The sequence below is a fragment of the Plecotus auritus genome, assembly GCF_963455305.1.
Source record: "Plecotus auritus genome assembly, chromosome: 4".
NCBI classification, from domain to species: Eukaryota; Metazoa; Chordata; class Mammalia; order Chiroptera; family Vespertilionidae; genus Plecotus; species Plecotus auritus.
The window spans coordinates 90798554-90822714 of record NC_137775.1 but is presented as its reverse complement, the minus strand read 5'-3'; the positions used below and the strand labels follow the sequence as shown (position 1 = coordinate 90822714).

At 56.7% G+C, this 24161-nt stretch overlaps 1 protein-coding gene across 3 annotated transcripts in view; it reads left to right on the top strand.

Annotated features, from left to right (window-relative positions):
• Positions 1-2323: 2323 nt before the first annotated feature.
• TTBK1 (tau tubulin kinase 1) overlaps positions 2324-24161 on the top strand; it is a 40822-nt gene continuing 18984 nt past the window's right edge. The window contains exons 1-13 of one of the 3 annotated variants that reach the window (XM_080666855.1): positions 2324-2583; positions 5656-5817; positions 10297-10444; positions 10670-10743; positions 10931-11071; positions 12014-12118; positions 12528-12593; positions 13271-13363; positions 13448-13573; positions 14726-14880; positions 16246-16477; positions 16710-16888; positions 19165-19726. In XM_080666855.1, the coding sequence (XP_080522981.1) occupies positions 5710-5817; positions 10297-10444; positions 10670-10743; positions 10931-11071; positions 12014-12118; positions 12528-12593; positions 13271-13363; positions 13448-13573; positions 14726-14880; positions 16246-16477; positions 16710-16888; positions 19165-19726 (1989 nt within the window). In that variant the 5' untranslated portion in view covers positions 2324-2583; positions 5656-5709. The remainder of the gene's footprint in view (positions 2584-5655; positions 5818-10296; positions 10445-10669; positions 10744-10930; positions 11072-12013; positions 12119-12527; positions 12594-13270; positions 13364-13447; positions 13574-14725; positions 14881-16245; positions 16478-16709; positions 16889-19164; positions 19727-24161) is intronic. The other 2 variants (XM_080666854.1, XM_080666853.1) reach the window with 2 other exon arrangements.

Sequence of the window (24161 nt, the reverse complement as noted above, 5' to 3'; positions counted from 1 at the left end):
TATCAGAAATGAACACAGTGAGTAAAAAGACAGGGTGTGGGGAGAGAAAATGAACAGAGCATAAACAGGCAACTTTGAACAGCCTGACAGCCAGGGTAATGGGAGCCCCTGAAGGAAAGCAGAGGTCAGAATAAATATTTGAAGAAATAATGGCGGGAAAAAAAGAAATAATGGCCGAAAATATTTCAAACTTGATGAAAACTGTAAATCCACAGATACAATAAGCTCAACAAACCCCAAGCACAAGAAAAATGAATCAAATTACACATCATAATGAAATAGCTTAAAACCAGTGATAAAGAGAAAATCTGAAAAGTTGTCAGAAGAGAAAAAGACACCTTACATAGAGAGAAGCAAAGATAAGGGTAATTGCAGATTTCTCATCAGAAACAATGCAAGCCAGAAGACCGCAGAGCGACACTTTTAAGTACTGAAACCAATGGCCAACCTAGAATTCTAACCCAGTACTCAGGTCAGACTGTCTTATTGCTGCTCAGAATCCTTCAGTGATTTCCTGTCGGAAGGTCTGACTGCCGTGGGCGCTGACTCAGACAGAGGTGACCATGCAGCAGGCTTACTGGTAAGTGCTCCGAGGACCAGCATCTACGGAGGAGTGAAGAGCGCAGCGCTGGGCGGAGGGGAAGCGGAGCTTTGATGCCGTCTCAACAGAAGCCTCAGCGGACTCTCTCAGGAGTTTTGAAAATGGATGTCCCTCCAGAGCTGTCCTGAGGTGAGGAAAAGGGTGGAGGCCTTTGCACTCACAGGCTGATTGTTGATCAGATCTGGGATGCTCCAGGGAGGGCGTATGGTCTTGGATGAGGCATCTTCCTAGGCCAAGGGACATTCCCAGAGAGGGAACCAGCCTGGGAATGGTGACCTGGACTCTGAAGGGGCCTCTGGATGACACCACACCATCCACTACACTTTCAAAAAACAAGGGGAGAAAATCCGGTCTTCTTAGCACAGCACAAAGGCCCCTCATGATCTTGCATGTGCCTCCCCCTGCCGCCTCAGGCTCTCCTCCCGGCCTGGAAACCTCTCCCACACTCTGCCCTGGCCCCTTCTAATCCTTCAAATGACAATTGAGCCCTGGCCGGTTTGGTTCAGTGGATAGAGCGTCGGCCTGTGGACTGAAGGGTCCCAGGTTTGATTCAGGTCAAGGGCATGTACCTTGGTTGTGGGCACGTCCCCAGTAGGGGGTGTGCAGGAGGCAGCTGATCGATGTTTCTAACTCTCTATCCCTCTCCCTTCCTCTCTGTAAAAAATCAATAAAATATATATTTTTTTAAAAATGACAATTGAATGCACCTCCTCTGAGATGCCTCCTCTGACTGGTCTTGCAGACTCAATGGCACTTCCTCCCAGCAGAGTGACCAGGAGCATGGACTCTGGAGCCAGGGTTTGAGCTCTGCCACTTGCTAGCTATGTAGCCTAAGGCAAGTGCTCAAATCTCTATATCTTAGTTTCTTCATCTATAAAATGGGTACAACATCAGTACCGCTACCTCATCGGGTTGTTATGAGAATTAAATGAATTAATATGTGTAAAGTCAGAATAGTGGCAGGAGTAAATAACTGTTGCTATTGTTGCTTTGTTGTTGTTGAAGGTGCTCAGTATGCATTTATCGAAGGCATGAGGATGGAAGGAAGGACCTGAGAGAGACAATGTGCAAAGTATGTTCAGTGAATGCTGAGCAACCCAATCTGCCAGAAGGACAGTCGTAGCCTCTGTGGGGCCCTGGAGGAAGAATGTTTAATGTGGCGGTAAAGAGTGTGCATCTTATTTGGTGAGCAGTCAGAGACGACGGCAGAGTTTGTCAGCAGATGGGAGGAAGGGCCAAAGAAAGAGAGAGCCAGGCTGAGCCGGGAGGTAAGGTGTATACATACGTGGTGAGGTGAGAGTTACAGGTGAGGGATGGGTAGAAGGAAGTGGGTGGGGACGTATGGCAGGGAGGGGAAGTGAGCTTAGAGGAAAGTAATATGAGCTAATGGAGGATGGAGCGAGGGAATCGGTTGAGGCTGATGGGGACAGGCGGGGTGTGATAGGAACATGCTGGGAGTGCAGAAGTAAAGGGTGATGGAGACAGGTGAGGCGCATGGGGACAGGTAAGGAGTGATGGGGCCCTGCTGGGGGATGGGGAGCAAGTGAACTGTTGAGACCATTGAGGAGATCCTAAGAGCCAGAGCAGAACCACACGCGCGCGAGTCCCAGAGCTGCAGGGGAGGAGAGGGGAGCAGAGTAGAATGTGATGTCAGAGAAAGGGCGGTGATGTAAGAGACAGGGCGGTGGGGCGGTGATGTCAGGGTTGGTGCTGATGCTGGCGGCGCAGTGCATTGTGGGCAGCTCCCCGCTCTGCCGCTGCCACCGCTGTCGCCCGCGGAGGATCGGGGCCGGCCGGGCCGGGATGGTCCCGGTCCGGAGGCCGCCGCCGCCGCCGCCGCTGCCGCCGCCGCCGGAGGGAGCGGGCCGCCCAGCGCAGCACTGAGCCGCCCCCGCCCCCACCCCGCCCCGGTCCCGGGGGATGCGCCACCCCAAGCCGCTGCCTCCGCGGCCGCAGCCTCAGCCGCAGCGGGCACAGAGCAGGTGAGGCGGGGTGGGCCGGGCGGGGTTCGGGGAGGGGGCTCCTTCTGTGGACTCGCGGGGCCTTGGGCCTGGCTCACCTCCCAGCGCAGCCTTCCCCAGCGCCCCCTCCCTGCTGCCGACTCCGCCCGAGCTGGGACGCTGGCCTACACTGCCTGGGCCGCATCCGAGGCCTGGACCAGCTCCCTGCCCCCGGCACACATACCCACCCTTTCCTGCCTGCCGGCAGGCCGGGATATTTTACTCCTCACTTCTAACCTCTGTCCCTGTCTCTAGGGCTTCAATCTTCTGTCGCCCCTGACCAGTCGTTCCGAGCTATCTCCATAACCTCTCTCCCTTGTCCTGCCCCTCCACTCCTGCCACTAGCCTTCTTACCAACTTCCTCACCCCTTCAACTGTGCCCAGAAACCCTTCTCAGCGTCCTGGGGCTTCTTCACCTGCCATCATGATCTCTCACCTGTTTCTATTTTACCCAACCCCCTCCTCTGATCCTGTCACTCCTGGTCCCTTTCATTCCCCTCCATTCCCTCCCACACATCTTTTCATCTATTTCCATTAGCCCTCACTGATCTCCGTTACCTCTCCTTACCTGGGCTTCCAGATTCCCACACATGCTTGGCTCACACCTTGCATAGTTACACATCAACACCTACATTCACATACCATGAGCTCCCAACCACTTAGACCTCTCTCTCCCTTATCAGCCCCACACTCTCAAACATGCGCTTTGACACATGTCCCTAAAAAACCCCTCTGAAAGCCCTCTCTCATGCTCACCCATGCCTCCACACACCCACAAGGTCCTGAGGGGGCAGCAATGGGGCAACCAAATTACCTGTGTTCGTGTCATCCAATCCTAGTCTGAGTTGAGTGTAGTCCTCTGAGGCAGGGAGTGGGAAGGATGGTGAATAGGGAGAAGCAGGGACCCCTCTTTTGTCCTCCTGTCTCCACTCTTCCTTTCCCACCTCATCTGTTCCTTCTAGGCTTGCCCATCAATAAATGGGAGCAGGACCTAAAATTCCCCCATCAACCTATAGAATCCACCATCACAGGACTGGAAGGCCCACCAGAAGTCACCCTGTTCAACTCCTCAAGGATCCCTCCCTACCGTTCAATTGGTCCTTTCATCTTGTCTTCAACCTGTCTCCTCCACGTGTATTCCAGACTGCCCCCTCCTCAAAACCCTAACTCTCCCTTCCTCCTGCCATTGCCCTCTCTGCCCTGCAAGTTCCTGCCCCATGTGCCACTTGGCAGAAGGAGGGCAGAGGCCTGTTTGATATCAGTTCTGAAACTCTGCAGTTGTGTGGACTGCAGGAAACAGTCAGCTGAGTCACTTGAAGAAAGACAGAAAAAGAGTGACAGTGTTCCTCCCCAGGAAGATCCCTTCTCCACATGTCCCTCGTGCACACCATGACCTGTTGAAGGATGTCTCCATGCCTTCACCATTCCATGCTGCCCCCCCACCCCAATCAGGATGGCTAGACACAGGAGCCCTGGGGCATTATCCCATCCCAAGGAAAGACAGGTTTATGGAGTTCCCACCCCATCCATAGATATCTTAGGCACTTTCCTCCTCTTCACCCCACCCCAAACCCAGCCTGAGTGACTTCCTTCCATCTGTGATGCCAGGTCATTGTGAGGGCAGAGCAGTGCGCTTATAGAAAGTGTAGGGGAAGAAAAGAAGAAAAGACCCTGGTTCCACTCCTGTACTGGGTTGGAAAAGATCTCAAGTAATCTCTCTGGCTCCCTGCCTATACATGCATATCACACAGAGACACACAAACACACACAAGCTCACACAGACATGGATGTACAGGCATAGACACAAAGATACACACACACACAGGCACATACAGACAGGCAAAAGGATAAAGGGGGACAAATACATGGTGATGGAAGATGACTTGACTTTGGGTGGTGGGTCCAATGCAATATACAGAACATGTATCATAGAAATGTACACTTGAAACCAATACGATCTTATTGACCAATGTCACCTAAATAAAGTTAGTAAAAAGACACACAATACACACATACACACACTCACACAGAGGGATACATGCACAGATACACACACAGACACACATGCACACTCTTGCATTTCCCTGGGTGACACTGGCTGGCTCCCAGCCTCACAGTTGGGACACTCTCCCTGATACCCAGCTTGTACCTATCCTAATGCAACAGGAGATGTGTTCCTTCTTGGTCCCTGAGCAGACACAGAAAGGTGGGCTAAAGGCTCTCTCACCCACGCTCCCCAGACCTGCTCCTCCTGTCTCTCATTTGTTAGGCTGCTTCCCTGCAGTCCCCAGTTCCTCCCAATTCAACCTGCCTCTCTCCCTCTGAGAGGCCTTATGCTGCTGTACCTTTAAAACCCATGTCTTGAGTCCATTGCCTTATGTTCACCTCCTCACTCCTATCCTTGCACTCTCAGGCACACGGAGAATACATGTGCCTCCCAGCAGCTGCATCTCCTCACTCAGCATCAGGCTCTAGGGGCTGCTGGGTGTTTCCTCATTCTCTGATGATCACATCTCCCCTGGTGGGTGCACAGGTCTCTGTCACTCTGCTGTGTGTCCCCCATGGGTCACCCCTTCGTCAGCAGTTTTCCCCTTTCAATAAGCCTCAGTTGCACCTCTCCCCGGCATGTTGTGGCACAGGGAAGGGGTGGGTGCCAGGGGTCACAGGTGGAGTCACTCAGATTGGTCCTTCTCGGCCTAGGTCTCCCCAGTACAGGCCTGGGTCCCAGGCTGGTGTGCTCCTTGGTAGGCAGTCTCCCCCACATTAGCTAGCATATGTCTCTTTGGGAAACACTTTCCCCACAGCCTGTTCACAATCATTTTCCTCTCCTTTTCCCATCCATGTGGGTTGCTGGTTCTCACATCTCTAGTTAGTAGTTTGTATCTCCTTTCCTGTGGAGAGTATTTGTCTTCTCCTCTGACCTCCACGGGTGCTTCCCCCAGCAACCCCTGGAGCATCTGTCTAGTGGGCCTGGGAAGGATGGAGCTCCCCTTCAGCATATCTGCAAGGTGGTCCTTGGTCCTCTCCACTCACAGCCCCTCTGCACTCCCCCAGGTAGATGGCCCCCCCAGGGCAGGTCCTGCGGACACCCCTCCCTCCGGCTGGCGGATGCAGGGCCTAGCGGCTGCTCCTAAGGACGAAACCAACATGAGTGGGGGAGGGGAGCAGGCCGACATTCTGCCGGCCAACTACGTGGTCAAGGATCGCTGGAAGGTGGTGAGTGAGTGACCGGTGGGTCAGAGGGAGGGGCGGGAGAGGAGGGGAGGAGGGGATCTGGACACCAGTAAAAACAGGTGCCTTTAGCGCACCAACCTAATGAGGGAGGTGCCTCTGAGCTCATTTGCATAGTCCTTGCAGGTCCTTATTTTTGTTTACACTTGTGGACACTCGCTTTCTCCCAGTGCCGTCTCTCCAGCCCCGCCCTCTCTCACCCCTTTCCCGGCTAGGTCACGCTGGTCCGTCCCAACCTGGAACAACTCCTGGTTGGAAGTCTGAGCTGGAGCTGCAGAGCTCAGTGGGGGCGGAGGGAGGGTGGGGGAGGGGGCTCTTTCTCTGCCGGACCTTGGAGAAGGGTAGCGAGTGAGCATGTGTCCGTCTGCTTCCGCAGAGGATGGAAAGGCTTGGATTCCGGGAAAGAGGCCCCGCAGCCTGCTCCCACCGCACCCGCACTCCATCTTCTCCATCCACCCTCCTCCCCTCACTGGTTCCTGCGGCAGGTGCAACACGCCGAGACTCCATCTCCCAGCGTGCCTTGCTCCTCCAGCCCAGGACTTCAGGCTGCACGGCCTGCTGGGAGTTGTAGTCCAAGCCTCCTGCCGGGGTGGGGGGGGTCTGGATGGGAGGGGGACACTTGAAGGTTAGGGAAAAGGCAGTGTCTGGGGAACAGGACCTACTGTAAATCAATCCCTGCCCCTCCCCCCGCCGGCTTTCCGTCACATAAGAGCTTCTGCTTGCCTCTTATCATTGTGGGGGCAGGCTGCTGGGCCCTAGGTTTTCGGGGTGACAGTGTGTGAACTGTGGATCTGCACCTGGGTGGGGAGCTAGGAGAAAGAGAGGGAAAGAATTACAGGTCAGGTCTATACTGAGCCTCTCTCTTTTGGTGTGTGTGTGTGTGTGTGTGTGTGTGTGTGTGTTGGGAGAGGTTCAACTAGGTTAGGGGTTGAGAGGAGAGTGGGGCCTGGGTGCAGGTGGGTCTCCATGGCAACAACCACTCAGCTGGGCAGGTCCCTTAGAGGCCAGGGATAGGGGCAAAGGTGGCAGCCTTGTCAGGGATGTCTTGGGAGGGGGTTACACTGGAGCAGCTGGAAAGCTGCAGGTAGGGGCTGTCTGTGTCCCCAAGGGAACCTCCTGGGAGGGAGAGTAACAAGACAGAGATTGGGGGAGGAGGAGCCAGGACAGTAATCAAAGGAATGAAGGTCTGGTAAAATGAGGAATGTTACAAGAGCTTCTTGTGCTGGCAGATTGGAGGCAGACAGACATTTGCACTGAAGAGGTGAGAAAAAGATGGTGTTCATGAGTTTGGGTTATAACTTTCTTGTGTTTCTTTGAGAGGAAGTGGGAGATGAGTGGGAGAGAAATGACAAGAGGGAGTTAGGGAAAGCGGGCATGCATGCAATCTTTGCCAGCTTACCTCTCTTTACCGCTCACTTCCTCCCTGGCCCCTGGACAACTAGCCATGGTGTGGTGCCAGATGCTTCCCTCAGCCATCTCCCCATGAGGGATGGGACAGAGGCATGAGGCAGAGCTCAGGAACCAGGAACAAGTTGCCAGAGACAGGCTGTAGCCAGGCGAAAATGAGGGTCAGTGACAGCAGATGGAGTATTTAAAAATAATAACCTTGTATTCTTCTTGAGGCAGGATTCTCAGAAGTAGAATCACAAACAATAATAGTAACAAAAACTTAGCATTTGTTTTGAGCAATTACTATTGCCAGACGCTGTGAAAAACGTAGACACTGTTAGCCCCATTTCACAGGTGTGGGGACAGAGGCACAGAGATTCCTTAACTTGTCAAGTTACCTTGACCAGTAGGTAGAACCAGGTCTGTCTGACTGCTGGGCCAACAGTAACGCTTTCCAAGAATTAGCCCATCCAAGAATCAGGACCATAGAGCTGATAGATCTTTGTGACCAATGCTAGCCCAACTCTCTCATTTTACAGAGGAGGAAAAGTGGAACCTACAAAAATTTAAGAAACTAACCCCAGGTCACCCAGAGCTGGGCCGAGAAACCAGACTTCCTTTTTCCTGTGTGAATTCTGGTCCTATTATGGTATATTTCTCCTCCAGTTTAGGGAGGCCCTTTGGCAGGGGAGGGGATCATGAATAGGGTCTGGTGAAGGGAGTTTGAGAGCATATTCCTGTTACTGGGCTGTGGGCGGGGCTGCATTCTGGTTTTCCTGGGCCCTGGACACTTCTCCTCCTATGGCCCCTTCCTCGATAATAAATTACTAAAAATTGTATTTTATGACTACATTGGTATAAAGAGGAACACATTAACATTACATATTTAAATTTTCTTTTTGACCTAAATGTTAATTTCTCTCTCCTTCTGGTTTTAAAAGAAACTAACACATTTTCATTGTCTCCTGAAAGTATTATGGGCCTAGTCACTGTACCTGCTATGGCCCATGGATAAGGGCCCAGGGTGAGTGGGTGAGTGAAGATGCCCGGATCCCCACCCCAGGGAGGTTCAGTAAAGAGTGGGTGGGGTGGTAGAAGGGGACTAAGGAAGGAACTTAGACTCTGGAAATGGAAGTGGTAGAGGAATAACCTTGGGCACCCTGGGAAATTGGGGAGTAGGTGTCAGAAATATCTTGGCAGCCCCGAACCTCCTTACCATCTCCAGCAAGGATTTTGGAGCCTCATAGATCTGAGCTTGAATCTCAGCCCCGACACTTTTAACCCCAGTGTGATCAACTGTTCCTATAACATCATAGTTCAGAGCGTGGGTTTGCATCCGATTGCCTGGTTTGAATGACACCCGGCTTTGCTACTTCCTAGCCCTGTGACCTGGGGCCAGGTACTTACCTCTGTGCAGAATGGCAACTCCTATGACTCCTCACCTGTGTTGTTGGGACCCTTTGGGGATGAGCTGAGATGATGTCTGTGAGTCTGGAGCACAGAACCGAGATGCGGTGGTTGTCCCACCCCCTCACCCTTTCCTCCATGCTCACACACAGCAAACCACAAAGGAGTCCAGAAGATACTAAAATCTCCCCTGCGTTTAAAGTTCCCCAGGGAAGGCGTGCCGTTGCTTCCCTGGAGTCTGCATCTATCCCTCCTGGTTCTGAAATTCTCCTAGAAGTCGGACCTTCAACTTTTGTCTCAAGTAGAGAGGGACTCTGGTTTCTCACTGTTCTCCCCCCACCCCTGCCTCCTGCCCCCTCTCTTCCTGCCTCCTTCCTGGGCACAAGAGTCTTCAAGATCCCATCCGGCCTTCCGCTTCTCTTCTAGATCTTCCCTTCATCGTTCTCTTTCTAGAGAGGTTTCAACAGTCACCTGCTGGGTGCTCCCAGTGCTCAGCCCAGCCCGCCCACTTCCTCCCTTCATTCCCACGGAATGAATACTCAGGGGAGGGCTTAGCGGGGCAGGAGGCTCAGGGTCAGTTACAGGCTGGCTGATCAGAGTGCCTCCATCCAATCATTACAGCTGTGGCTCAGTTATTAGCCAAAAGGATGCACATGGAGGCACTAGAGGGCAGGCCACCTGTGAGGCGCAGGCTCCCTGAGGAGGTGAGAATTGAGCTGTACATCTTTCTTCAACCAAAGAACTCAGCACCTTCTCCCTTGTCCCCCCATCATTGCCAGCAGCACCCTCACTCTCCAACATCCCTGGGCCTCTGACTTGACATGACTTTCATCCCTCCCATAACTCGGCTTTGCTCATCTCCGCTGCCTATTCTTCCTCCATCATAGTTCTGTCTTCCCTCACTACCTGCCATGGGACGCTGGAGGAGGAGGAGGACCTGGAAGGTTAGCTCTCCACTGCATTGCCCCTGGGAATAAGCAGATTCACTCCAAACCTCCTTTCCCACATGCTCCAGTGTCCCCTGCCCCAAACAGGAGGCCCACCTGGGTGTGGTTACCTGCAGGGGCCTAGGGAGGGATGTGAGCTTCAGAGTAGGAATGGTCTCCTTCAGACCTTTCCTGGTCTCCTCTCCAAATACTCCCCCACCCAATACTCTGGTGACATCTTTTCGGATTCTGCTAACCCCTTCTGGGGGGTCTGCCCTGAAGCTGGGAGGTTCTGGAAATTGGTCTTCCTTCCGGAGGCTGCTCAGTCTAGGCAGCAGATTGGGGAACATGATATTGATTGTCCTTCCAGAGAAGAAAAGATTCATGACAGCCGATTATCTCTTCAGGATCCACGTGACCTTGGCTCCATGTCCATATGAAGTCACACGTCTCATACCCTTTCCCACTGCCCACTGACATCTGGCCCTGTGTGCACGCGCACGTGTGTGTGTGTGTGTGTGTGTGTGTGTGTGTGTGTCCACCATGGGCTGAGCTGTCTGTCTCCAGCACTAGGAAAGGAGGTGGGGGCCCTGGTGGGTGGGGCAAGGAGGGAGACATGAGGTCCTCCCCTTCAAGGATGGCCCCTGCCCCCATCAATGAAGCGTACCACCCATCAATGGTTGGGATGCGGAGTGCTCAGACTGATCCCTGTGTCCCCCATCCCCCTCACCTGTCTCCGTAGCTGAAAAAGATTGGAGGTGGGGGCTTTGGTGAAATCTACGAGGCCATGGACCTGCTGACCAGGGAGAACGTGGCCCTCAAGGTGGAGTCGGCCCAGCAGCCCAAACAGGTCCTCAAGATGGAGGTGGCCGTGCTCAAAAAGCTGCAAGGTACGGGCCTAGGGCAGGAGGATGGGAGGGAAGAGGTGATGGAGCCGGGGGCCGGGAGAGGTGACGGGTTGAGAGGCTGGGGAGGTGTAGTGTGGTAGAGGAAAGAGGGGACCAGAGTCGAAGAGCAATGGGACAGGGGGACCAGGAATCCAGAATACACTGGGAGCCCACCTGCAGTTGGGGAGTGAGGAGTAGGGGTTGTGAGCCGCCTGTCTGTGTCCTCAGGGAAGGACCACGTGTGCCGGTTCATTGGCTGTGGCCGGAATGAGAAGTTTAACTACGTGGTGATGCAGCTCCAGGTGAGTCCCCCTGGCCCACGCATCCTCCCTCCAGTCACCCAGGGACGTGGGCTGCAACTCCTGTGGGAGGGCGAGGGGAAGGGAGACTGTGACCCCGGGAGGAGGGGGAAGTGAGGGCGAGGCTGGGCAGAGTGGCCCAGTGGTGGTGGTGGGGGCGGCCGCTGAGCAAGGTTGCCCCTCCCCCCAGGGCCGGAACCTGGCTGACCTGCGCCGCAGCCAGCCGAGAGGCACCTTCACGCTGAGCACCACCCTGCGGCTGGGCAAGCAGATCCTGGAGTCCATCGAGGCCATCCATTCTGTGGGCTTCCTGCACCGAGACATCAAGCCGGTGAGGGCTGCCCTGCCCCACACCTCCTCTCCCTCTCGGGGCCCCTGGTTTCTTCTCCATCCCAAGCCCCATCTCTGCCTCTTAACTGCCTCGCAGGAGCACACAGCCCTGTCCGCCCTGGGCCATGTCCATGCCCTCTCCTGTACTTTTCTCCCTTTCCTTCACCCCTGACCTGAAGAGCCCTTGAACCTAGAAAGGTGAAGGGTCGGGGAAGCACAGGGGGGTTGAGAGAAGGGGACCAGGGCTGGGCCTTTGTCAAGAACTCCAAGTAGCTAGCTAATTGTGTGACATCTCGGATCTTGGTGCTGAAAAAAGTGCCATTCTTTTTTAAAAAAAAATATATTTTATTGATTTTTTACAGAGAGGAAGGGAGAGGGGTAGAGAGTTAGAAACATCGATCAGCTGCCTCCTGCACACCCGCCCCTGGGATGTGCCCGCAACCAAGGTACATGCCCTTGACCGGAATCGAACCTGGGACCCTTCAGTCCACAGGCTGACGCTCTATCCACTGAGCTAAACCAGCTAGGGCAAAAGTGCCATTCTTAAGGGGTGAAAACTGGGGCTCAGAAAGGTTGGTTGAATGGCCCAGGGTCACACAGCAAGAATACTATAGGTGCCCTCCTCCTTAGTTAGACTAAGCCTCACTGTCCTACTGGGGAGTCCCAAGGATTTAGAGCCAGACAGACCTTGTTTCAGCTGTCATCTCAGCCATCAGTGGCTGTGTGATCTTGGACCAGCCCCCTAAGCCCCTTGACCTTCATTTTCCTCATCTCTACAACGGGGAGAATCCCACCTGCCCCTCAGGTGAGGTGCTGCGCTGGCGGCGTTTTACTCTTATGTGAGGGTATGTGGGCTGAGGGTCCCTCACCCTGTTTCCTGAAGCCCCTTGAGGTGAGCCAGGTAGGGTCAGAGCCCAGCGCTCACACTGCTGTCTTCCTACAGTCGAACTTTGCCATGGGCCGGCTGCCGTCCACCTACAGGAAGTGCTACATGCTGGACTTCGGGCTGGCCCGGCAGTACACCAACACCACGGGGGACGTTCGGCCCGTGAGTACCGCTTCACACAGCAGTCCTGGCCTCCTGGGGACCCTCGCCAGGCTTCCCCGTCGCTGCCTGACCAGGCCCGGCTTGTGTTCGGTGCCAGCAACCCCACTCTGTGTGCATACTTGACCATCCCCTCTCCCTCAGCCTGGGCTCTTGATGGCTGCCACACCCACACTCTGTGATCTGTCTGCCTACTCTGGTCAAGGACGGACTCCGGGGCAGGAGACAGGGTTAGGACTGAGGTTGGAGTGTCCAGTTTGCTCCTGACCAGGCCAAGGTGACAGGGGTAGGGGGATGCCTCGGGGAGGCGGTCACGGTTAAAGTAGGCAGAGGTAGGCTTGGTGAGCAGGGTAGAGCAGGGCCAAGGTTGGGGCAGCAGGTGAGGTTCCTGGTGGTGTTCTCTCCTCTGCAGCCTCGGAACGTGGCCGGGTTTCGAGGGACTGTTCGATACGCCTCAGTCAATGCCCACAAGAACCGGGTGAGTGGCAGAGCCAGGCCTGAGGGACGTAAGGGCAAGTAAGGTCAGGGGCAGAGTGTGCTGCTGAGGGAGAGGGTGGGGTGGGCAGCTCTGGAGGTGCGGAGACAAGGATGGGGCAGGAGCTGGAGGCTGCCATTTCAGAGACCCCAATTGGAGGAAGGTTCTGCCTGTGACTCCCCCTTCTTCCTTATTTGTGGGGCTCCTCTCCTCTCTGTTCCCAACACAAATCTCTGTGGGGTGAGAAAGCATTTAGAAGTTTTAAAAATATAGATATATTTTTATTGATTTCAGAGAGGAAGGGAAAGGGAGAAAGAGAGAAACATCAATGATGAGAATCATCGATCGGCTGCCTCCTGCACGCCCCCCACTGGGGATCGAGCCCATAACCTGGGCATGTGCCCTGACCAGGAGTGGAACCATGACCTCCTGGTTCATGGGTCGACACTCCACCACTGAGCCACACTAGCCGGGCAGCACACACGGAAGTTTTTACTGTGATTCTATGTGTGCTGGCTGATTGGGGCGAGAGCCATGGCTTCAGGGAGACCTCAGTTGGGCCCATAGATGCCTGAGTGTCAGGCCTCCTTGACTGATGTGCCTCAGTGGAGGGTCAGCCTCCTGCTCCCAGGGAAGGACCTGAGAGCTGTGGGTGACCCCTCTCATCTCTCCACCCCCAGGAGATGGGCCGCCATGATGACCTGTGGTCCCTCTTCTACATGTTGGTGGAGTTTGCAGTGGGGCAGCTGCCCTGGAGGAAGATCAAGGACAAGGTGAGTCCCGTGCAGCTGGATCTGAGGCGGTGGGGTGGGGTGAGGGCAGCTGGGGCTCCATCTGCCTGTGCCTCTTGCCTCCAGGAGCAGGTAGGGATGATCAAGGAGAAGTATGAGCACCGGATGCTGCTGAAGCACATGCCATCTGAGTTCCACCTGTTCCTGGACCACATCGCCAGCCTCGACTACTTCACCAAGCCTGATTACCAGGTGGGGGAGCCTGCCGCCCGCCTGCATCCCCGGACACCTCTCTGTGGGCGACCTTCGCCAGCAGCACCCTCCTGCCGAGGCCCGTGCCCCTGCCGGCGTGGCCCTGACCATCTCCCCCTGGTCCTCCAACTGCACGAAACTGTTTTGCACTCTTATGAACAGTAGGCACAGCTAAGATTTATCAAGAGCTTACCCTGTTGTCAGTGCTTTTCATGCATTAATTTATTTAAGTTTCAAAACAAGGCTTTGGTGATAATGGTGTGTTCCTTATGTCATTGTTTCAGCATTCAACAATCAAGCCAAGTGCTTTCAAGCATTTTGCACCAAACTCTGCAGGAGTCCAAGTGGGGTGACTGTGCCCATGTCATAGATGAGGAAACTGAGGCCTGGTAGCCTGGGTAGGAGCAGGGCTGGCCTCAGGCACATCTGACTCCAAGTCCAGTGCTCTTTCCAAGGCCCACACCCCTGTAGGACCCACGACCCTGATCAGAGAGTGGGGAAACAGCTGAGCGCAGAGCCCTGGTTGCTGGCAGAGATGCCACACTTGGGCAGTAGGAGGTCACATATCCCCCCTCCACCCCCCGCCAGTTCTTAGCTCAGCCTCGCAGGGTCCCCCAGACCAAACGGCTGAGAGCACACCCTGTGCTGGCGGCTAGAGATGTAGAGTTGGCAGGTGAGTGTGTGAAGTTCAAGCCCAAGCACTGTGCCCAACCAAGGGAGCTGTGTGGTGGGGGAATATGGGAGGCCTTAGAGAGGAAAGGTGGGCGGGAGGCATTGCCGCAGGGAAGCTGCCTGTGCACACCCCGCCCCCAGGTGGTGGGTTTGGGAACTACAGTGGTTTGCAGCTGCTGTGGCTTCTGCTGAGATGCTGGAAATAGCAAAGGAGTCTGGAGCTGGTCAACAGGGGACAGGTCTCAGGAGGCTTATGTCCAGCCAGTGGGGCTTAAACCAAGATGATAATTTTCATGCTTATTTGCATATTGTGTGCATGTTTTCATTGAAAAATCAATGTGCCCTCTCCTTCCAATGCCTCCTCTTGGCCCACCCTGTCCTGGAAGACCCCTCTCTCCCCACTGCCATCCCAGCAACTGCCCCTCCTCCCGGGAGCCCCAGGGTCACCTCTCTGTCCTCCCACCACCCCCGCCCCTGCAGTTGATCATGTCGGTGTTTGAGAACAGCATGAAGGAGAGGGGCATCGCTGAGAACGAGGCCTTTGACTGGGAGAAGGCTGGCACGGACGCGCTCCTGTCCACGAGCACCTCCACCCCGCCCCAGCAGAACACGCGACAGACGGCAGCCATGTTCGGGTGAGTCTCGGAGGGGCAATGGCTGGGGGGGTCATATGACCCCTGCCCAGAGCTGCCTGCTCTCTCCTCCTCTTCCCATCTGGACACACCTGGCCGTCTCTCCTATTCTTGGTGCTCAACAGGGGGGATTCTCAAATCCCAGGAAGTTCTACCACATCTGCACCCTCAATCCAGGTGCAGTGTTAGGTCCTCACTTGGGGCTGCTGACCTCAGTGGGGATCAGGAAGCCCTGAGTGAGACTGCCGGAGCCCACAGTGTCATTTCTCCAGCTCACGTGTGTTCATCCCGGGAGCATGTCCGAGGCCCGCCCCGCCCCCGGGGTGCAGAGGGAAACCCTCCGAGGCTCTCAGTGGAGTCGAGGATGTTTGTAATGGTGGGGAGCCGTGTCAGCACCGGTGACAAGCACAAGGAAAAGGTGGCCACGTGAGAAGGGGCTCCCTACCCAACCCCAGGAGCGAGCCAGGGAGACAGGGCCAGGGCTCCCGAGATACCTTCGGGAAGGAGGCTCCGCAGGACTTGTCAGCACGCTATGGTGCTCAGATCTATAACGACGACGCTCAATTAACTTCAAGTGATCCTTCTCTTTATTTTTTATTTTTTAAAATATATTTTATTGATTTTTTACCGAGAGGAAGGGAGAAGGATAGAGAGTTAGAAACATCGATGAGAGAGAAACACCGATCAGCTGCCTCCTGCACACCTCCTACTGGGGATGTGCCCACAACCAGGGTACATGCCCTTGACTGGAATCGAACTCGGGACCCTTGAGTCCGCAGGCCGACGCTCTATCCACTGAGCCAAACCGGTTAGGGCTGATCCTTCTCTTTAGACCCACTCCTGGACTAAAGGAAGCCAAGCAGTGAACGCAGTGGGAATTCGGCTGGGCCTGCCTGGGAAGCAGCTGGGTCTCTCTCTCTTTCTCTCTCTTTTTATATACTTTTACTGATTTCAGAGATGAAGGGAGAGAGAGAGAGAAATATCAGTGATGAAAGAGAATCATTGATCGGCTGCTTCCTGCACGCTCCACACTGGGGATTGAGCCTGCAACCTGGGCATGTGCCCTGACTAGGAATCGAACCCTGACCACCTGGTTCATAGGTCGACGCTCAACCACTGAGCCAGGCCAGCCGGGTGGGATCTCTTAAACAGACCTAGGTGGTGTTGTGCCCATCCGGACAGCCACATCTTACAACCCTCTGGTCTCAGAGGTTTTGTGAGCCCGGATGGTGACGGGCTGAGGGCCACCCTCACCCCTGCTGGGGCCTCCCCTGTGCCCATGCCCATCTGGCAGTGATCTCTAGGGCCTGTGCTGGCAGGAGAGGGCACCCATGCCAGCCTTGCCCATCACCCCTCCGGCCTCTCCAGGGTGGTCAACGTGACGCCGGTGCCTGGAGACCTGCTCCGGGAGAACACGGAGGACGTGCTGCAGGGCGAGCACCTGAGTGACCAGGAGAACGCACCCCCCATCCTGCCTGGGCGGCTCCCTGAGGGGCTGGGCCCCGGCCCCCTCCTCGCCCCCCACCCCGGGGGCCCTGAAGCTGAAGTCTGGGAGGAGACAGATGTCAACAGGAACAAACTCCGGATCAACATCGGCAAAGTAACTGCAGCCAGGGAGAAGGGCATGGCGGCCTTCCCAACCCGCGGGCCCCTCCCCAGCCCCCCAGCTGCAGGCCTGCCTGCCCTGCCCCGCCCCGCCCCGCCCGCGGCCTGGCCCCATCTCTGGATCACTGCATCCTGGTGCTCCACCTCCCTGTCTCCTTCACCCTGAGAAACCACCTGACCCACAGCCGCCTTGTCAGCCCCAGCTCACGGATTCCCCTCTCCTGCAGACCCCCTGCGTGGTGGAAGAGGAGCAGAACCGAGGGGTGGGGGTCCCCAGCTCTCCGGTGCGAGCCCCTCCAGACTCACCGACAACCCCAGTCCGTTCTCTGCACTACCGGAGGGTCAACAGCCCTGAGTCGGAGCGGCTCTCCACCGCAGACGGGCGGGCGGAGCTACATGAGCGGAGGTGGGTCTGGGACCGGGGATGGTCCAGGGCGCCTGGCTCCCTCCGCCCCCCAGGGCTGGGCTGGAGGAAAGGTGGGGTTCAGCAGAGGTGGGGGGACTCAGAGTGTAGAGAGGCTTGTACCTGGTCTTTAGCCAGACTCAGAGAGTCCGTGCCAGGGCCCGCAGGGCTGGAGGTTAGAGCTAAGATGAGCCGCGGGTGGCTGATGGCCAGCAGGGACCCGGTGGGTCTGGTGGGTGGAGGGGCCATGTCCCGCCCTCCCGTGGCTCTGGGGAGGACCTCACACCCCAGCAGGGCTGAGGCCTTCTCCGCACCAGGAAGGGGATCTCTCCCCCAAGCCCAGTGCGTGGCCCCTCCTCTGGATTCTGCCCCAAACCACACCCCACCTCTGGGATGGGGCACTGCTCTCCTCAGGGGTGTGGAGACCCCTGTGGTGACGCCAGAACAGAAGGCTGATGCCGGACTGTCTTCAGGGAGATGCACGCTCAGGCTCAGGCTCAGGCTCAGGCTCAAGCTCAGGCTCATGCTCACCCGCTGGCCGCACTTTCACCCGTGGCAGCCTGGAGAGTTCCGGGAGCAGGGAGAAAGGAACGGGGGCAGTTTGAAGGGGTATGAGTGGAGAAGAGCGGTGGGCATGCCCTGAACAGGGGCAGCCCCGCAGAGCAAACAGGTGTGGCTCAGATTGAGCCCTTGTTTCAGGATGGTGGGTAAGGAGAGGGGTGCGGAGAGATTGTTCTGAAGGGAGTTTTTAGGATCTCATAGGCAGGGCAAAAGGTTTGGGGGGGCTCCGGGGAGCAGGAGAAAATCTGAAGCAGATGGGATCTGGGTCTCCCCTCTCCCCTCTCAGTTCCCTGCCCTTCTCACCCCGATCTTCAGCCCTCTCTCCCTTGGGTGCCCTCTCTCCTCTATGTCCATGAAACCGTGCTGTCAGGGTAGGAAGTGACAGCAGCCATCTACATGGGACTATCAGTGTCAGGCCCTTGGCGGCCTCCCTCAGGGTGTTTTTATTCTAAGCCTTATTAACAAATCCATAAAAACAGTGTGGAGTCAGAGTTGGCAGGTCCTACGGAGGCCAGCGGCAGTATGTTGGGAAAGCCCACAGCGGCTGCGACCTGCACCCCTCCCCTCCCGGCCCGATGCTGGGGGAGGATGAGCCAGCCCCCTGCCCGCAGGCTGAGGGTGGGGTGAGCACACCCAGGGCCAAGTCTTCCCGGTTCTGGGGGAGGGGGGCACTTGCAGGCATTTGGGAGGGGACAGTTCTCCCTTTTGTAGTGGCCTGTCCTCCACACACTGTCAGACAAACAGGAGTCCCCCACGGTGGGTCCGTGCACCCCTGGGTGACAACCTTGGGAAGTAATGTGAGGGTCACGGCGCAGTTTAAGGTAACAGTGAGAGATGTCCCAAGGCAGGTCTGTGCCCCAGCCGTGAACAGTCAGACGGCAGACGGGCCCCGTCCCCGCCTGGCAGAGCTCACAGCCCCTGGGAGGCAGGTACGTAAACTCAGGTGCTCTGTGATGAGAGGGGACCAGGGAGCACGGGGAGGGCAACTGTCCACCATGGAGGATGGCGAGGATCCACACAGGAGGTGACATCTGAGCTGGGATGGACAGCACAGGGTGGAAGGACAGGCCTGTGGAGGGAACGGCATACGCAAAGGCACAGGGGCATGAGTGTGTGGGCCATTTGGGGAAAGCATATGAACCTGAGGTGGGTCTGGCAGAGGAATAGGAAACGGGACCTGAGTCTGGCAGTTAAGGGCCTTGGTGCCACACTAAGGAATGTGGACTTTTCCTCGGGGCTGGGAGCCCCTGGAGTTTGTTATAGGTGGTGAAACCCGCCAGGCAGGGCTGGAGGGTGGGAGTAGAGGAGGCTAGAAAAACCATCTGCAAACCCAAGGGCCAGGCGTTTGCCCGGGATGCAGCAGGAGGGAGCGCCTGGTGGGTGTGAGCACGGGGCAGGCAGCCGGAAAGCTGGCTTTAGGAAGATGAAGGTTCCCTGGGGTGGTCTGGGAGAGCATTCTTGAGCACAGGAAGCAGACTTGATTGCCTATACGCTTACATTCCTGGAATACAGTAAGCATGTCGCATGAATGCATGAGTGGATGAATGAGATCTTTACAGGGCAGAGGGTGACAACCAGGAGGTGATGGGGCCGCTCCCAGGGTGGGAGAGGTGCCATGGTCAGGAGGGTCCAGATGTCACGGGCCACCCTGCCACCTGTGTGGAGTCCTTGGGGCTCCAGAGAGGCCGGCACTGAGCCCCACCTGGCTGGCTTTGCAGGTCACGAATGGATCTGCCCGGCTCACCCTCGCGCCAGGCCTGCTCCTCACAGCCGGCCCAGATGCTGTCAGTGGACACGGGCCAGGCCGACCGGCAGGCCAGCGGCCGCATGGATGTGTCAGCCTCCGTGGAACAGGAGGCCCTGAGCAATGCCTTCCGCTCAGTGCCGCTGGCTGAGGAGGAGGACTTCGACAGCAAGGAGTGGGTCATCATTGACAAGGAGACAGAGCTCAAGGACTTCCCCCCGGGGGCCGAGCCCAGCACGTCAGGCACCACGGACGAGGAGCCGGAGGAGCTGCGGCCGCTGCCTGAGGAGGGCGAGGAGCGGCGGCGGCCAGGGCCAGAGCCCACCGCCCGGCCCCGGGGACGCTGCATGCAGACACTGGCCGAGGAGGACCTGCGACAGACACCATCCCAGTTCCCACCACCCCAGCTGAGCCAGGCCGATGGGCGATCAGAGACATCGCAGCCCCCCACGCCCGGCAGCCCTTCCCACTCACCCTTGCACTCCGGACCCCGCCCTCGACGGAGAGAGTCGGATCCCACTGGCCCTCAGAGGCAGGTAAGGTTGGATTTGCACCCCACACCCCTCCCCTGGACACCCACAGTCTTGGCAGGAGAGCCTGAAGTGCAAGGGCTCTACCGACCAGCAAGCAACAGCTGCAGCACCGCTGAAGGCAGACAGGGCGGAGGGTCTGCAGTTCCGCGTGGGGGGCAGACGAGGCCTCCCAGAGGAAGTACCCTCCAAGTTCTGAGTTGAGTCTTGCATTATGGGCAGTGTCACTAGGTGACAAAGCAGGAGAAAGGCCTCCCAGGCCAAGTGGACAGCATGTGCCAAGGCCCAGAGGTGGCAATCAGAAAGCACGGTGCTGGTTGCATGTTGTAACAGAGAGGCTGCGAGGCAGGTCCTGGGGCCTGTCCTGGCGGGCCTTGGGGCTAAGCTAAGGGGCTGGAGCTTCATCCGAAAGCTGGTAAGCCACCAGCGTCTTTTAACAGGCGTGTGACGCCACCAGCGTCTTTTAACAGGCGTGTGACGGGATTACATTGGTCCTTATGAATGACCCCTCTGGCTGCTGTGTGGAAAGTGGATCGGAGGGCACAGAACTCAAAGCAGAAAGGCCACATGGCAGGCACCAGCAGGAGAGTGCCCTGGTGGCTTGGACCAGGGTGGGAGCTCTGGATGTGGGTCAAGGTGGACGTAGCCAAGAGGTGTTGGGGCAGTGACAGGCTGGAGGGGGTCTCGGCTGATGCCCAGCATTCTGGCTGGATGGCAGTGCCGTCACTGAATGGTTTGAGAGTTGGACACAGAGACCCCGTGGTACTGTGGGATGTCCACATGGAGGCCTCAGAGCTCAGGAGAGATTTCAGCTGGAGATGGGATTTGGGAGTCATGGAAGCCACAGAAGTGGGTGATGTCACCCAAGACCCTGTGTGGGGTGGGGAGAACCAAGGGTGAGGGCAGAGCCAGGAACCACTCAGCCCTGGCGGGGGGTAAGGTGAGGAGTGCTGAGAGGGAAAGGGGTTTGGAGAAGGACTGAGAAAGAGGGGCCAAAGCGTGGGAGCAGCACCCAGGAGGAGTCCTGGAGACCAGGGAAGGGGGTGCTGAAGGGGTGAGGCATCAGGGAGGGCAGGGAGGTTTCTGTGGTTGGAGCAGGCTCCATGCGGGAGCTGAGCCCTGAGAGCCAGGAGGAACAGACAGTGTTAGGGAGGAACCGAGCCAGGGCAGGAGGGACCCTAGACTGAGCACAGGGGGGGGCTGCAGCGGCACCTTCTCGTATGGAAGGACTGAAGGACAAGGCTGGAAGGACAGGGGTGGGGGGTGGCCAAATCGCGAATGGCTGGCTGAGGATGCGCAGCGGAAGGCCACTGGCCGGGCCTGGCTTCTCTGTGTGGGGAAGAGGCTGACCTCTGTCTGATCCAGAAAGTGGCGCCAACTCTTACCTGGGTGCTGAATGGGGCCCGTGTTCTCTCAGAGGCTGGGAGAGCCCAGGAGGGGATGCCAGGGCTCAGGGGCTGTGCCGCGGTTCACCTTATCACCTTATCACTTTGTCACTTTATCGTGCCACATTGGAGACATGCATCTAGGAGATGGGACGGTGCAGGGCCAGGGCCAGTTCTGCTTTGTGCTCAGATCCAGAGGCCCGGCCCCGGGGGCATGCGGTGCCCTGAAGAAGGGCAGGCAGGGCTGTATTCAGCCCCATTCCTGTGTCTAGAAGAGAGGACTCTGAGGCAAGATCCAGAGGAGTGTGCATCCTGGCCTTGCCCTGGATTCTGGAAAATTGGGGGCTCAAAAAGAGGTACCATGAGCCCTCACCCAGAGAGGTCTTAGCCAGTGTTGGAGGCTCGACCGGGGCAGTGTGGGCTGGCATGACTGCTGCTGCCCTGAGCATTGTCCCCAGGACCAGTGCTGAGGAAGCAGTAGGAGCAAGACCTGCTTGGGACTCCTCCACTGCCCTCTCACTTATTCACTTACTCACTCATTCATTTATTCATTCCATACCTACTGGGCATCTACTCTAGGCCGGGTACCCGGGGCATCAGAGATCATATGCACAATAGGTTGTGCCCACAGGAAGCACAAAGTCTAGGAAGGGCCGGTCTGGGACAGAGAGAAAGCCCAGAATTAGAGTCAGGAGGCCTGGATTCTGGACTTGGGCTTGGCCAGTCCCTTCTTGGCGACTGTGTACCAACTGGCCTCAGAGTGAGCTGTCTGGGAGGCTTTTCTCACTTCAGACTCCCACTCGTGTCCTGGGAGTCATCCTCCCACTGGGGAACTCTGGCCAAGGGGGTGAGGAGAGAGGTTTGGGGGAGCAGGTCCAGGCCTGCTATGCAGTCAGTCAGCCGGTCTCGGGCTCCATTTCTGCTCGTCCCCGTAAGCGATGACTTGTGTGTCTAAAGGGGTGTTGGGTGACTGCAGGCCGTGGTTTCCCAACAGAAGAGAGGTTGGTTAGCATTCTACACACGTGCGTGTGCATTTCTGTGTCGGCTTAGCTCGGGGTTGTGACAGTGTGTCCATATGTGTGTGGGGGCACAGCAGCACGCCTGTGTAAAGTCGGGAGTGGACCTGTGAGTGTGTAGAGAACCACAGAAGCCTGGAAGGAGACTAACAATCATAGTGACAGTTCTAATGACAATGACAGTGGCTGTTGCTGCTCTCAGCACTTCCCACTGTGCATGTGTATTCCCCACAACAATACTGTGAATGGGCAGCCCCCGTGGAAAAGTAAGGCGACGGAGGCTCAGGGGAGCTGTCATTAGCCCAGGGTCACCAGCTGGCAAGTGGTAGAGCCGGGATCTGAATCCAGGCAGCTGACTTCAAGGTCGTGCTCTGGGCCAGTCAGTTTGAGGCCTGTGTTTAGGAGAGGAGCAAACACGGGCCTGAGAGAGCAGATGGCTTGGGTGGGGTCAGAGAGAGTCAGACAGGTGTGTGTGTGTGTGTGTGTGTGTGTGTGTGTTTTGCACGCACTGGCTGGGCCATAACAGCAGGTGTGCCCACAGGGGGTGGCATGGTAACCAAGTATTTCAGTTCAGGGTGAAGCTGAGACCTTTCTTGGTCAAGGGGAGGGAAAATGGACTGGCATATTTTTCCTTTTTAGCTTGACTTTGTGGGGGCTCCCAAATCTGGCTGCAGCTGGAATTACAGTTAGTGGAACTCCCTCCCTTTCCCCACCCTCAACTAGATTGAATGGCTCAGGGCAGGCAGGAAGTCTCTATAGGGACTCTGTGCAAGGAATCCCTCCCTCCCAGACCTAGCTTGTCTGCTCAGATCTCATGTATGAACTTCCTCATAGCAGCAGTCCTTAAAGATATAGGCACCTGTAACTCTGCCACCTGCCCCCGTGAGGAGCAGGGGCGAGGATAATGTGGGCCTGGCACGCGTTTAGACCAGGCACCCAGGAGTTGTTGGTGTGCGTGCCGTGATACTTTAACCGCTTTTCTTTACACACACCTGGGTTCTTTGCTGGGAATTTAAGGTGCAAATTGGAAGTGGCTGGGAAAGCGAGGGCAGAGGGGAGAGTGTCAGTCAGTGTGTGATTTGGGGGTCAGTCAGCGTGTGATTTGAGGACGGATGTTTGCCAGGTCATCTCTGGCTGATAACAGCAGTCAGCATGCCCGGAGCACATGGACATTTGCTGGCAGCCACGAGGACATTGCCCTGCCAAGTGCCAGGCAGTTCACTAGGGGCTGAGGGACGAATGCAAACAATGTGGCTTTCAGAGCTCACAGTCAAGAGGGGTGGGGTGGGGTGCAGTGTGTAGACCTGAGGTTCATGATCAAGGGCCTGGGAGGGCACAGAGAGCTCTTTGCCAGGAACAGGGAGGCTGCCTGGCAAACGGGAGGGTCTCTCAGCAGTGATGCTTCAGCTGTGGTTGAAGACAATCACAGGTGACACCTGGCCGGAAGGGAGCATGCTGGGAGTAGATCCCCCTGGCAGCTGACCAAACTCAAGTTGTGAAGCTTGAGCCGTCCACACGTGTGTGAGAGGGGCTGTGGGCAACTATGGGTGCCTCTGTCCCTGGTGACTTGGTGTGGGCCTTACACTCCACCCTCAGCGCTGACAGCAGCAGCTCAGACAGATCCTGGTCTTGACCAAAAAAGAAGCTGGAAGGCGAAGCAGGGCGAGGGCAGAGACAGTCCCATCCGAGTACCCTCTCGCCACCCCTCTCTGCGGGAGGCTCCATGCTGGGTCCCTGGGCCCCGTTTGACATCTGCAAGGGGACACTGAAGCTGAGTGTCCCGGGCCCCTCCCCCTTCGGCCCTCTAGCAGCTGGCCCCGGCCAGTTCTCACTGCCCTACCGAAAGCTACTTAAACTGGCCTCAGTCCCAGGCAGAAGTAGGGGTCAGGACGGGAGGAGTCTGGTGACACCCAAGCCACCATTTCCATCCCCACATGCCTGGGATCCTCGGTCCCATGTGCCCTTTTCCCTCTGAGGGCACAAGGCCAGGAGGGCACCAGTTAGGATTCTGCCTGTGGCTCCGCCTTGGCGAGGACAGGG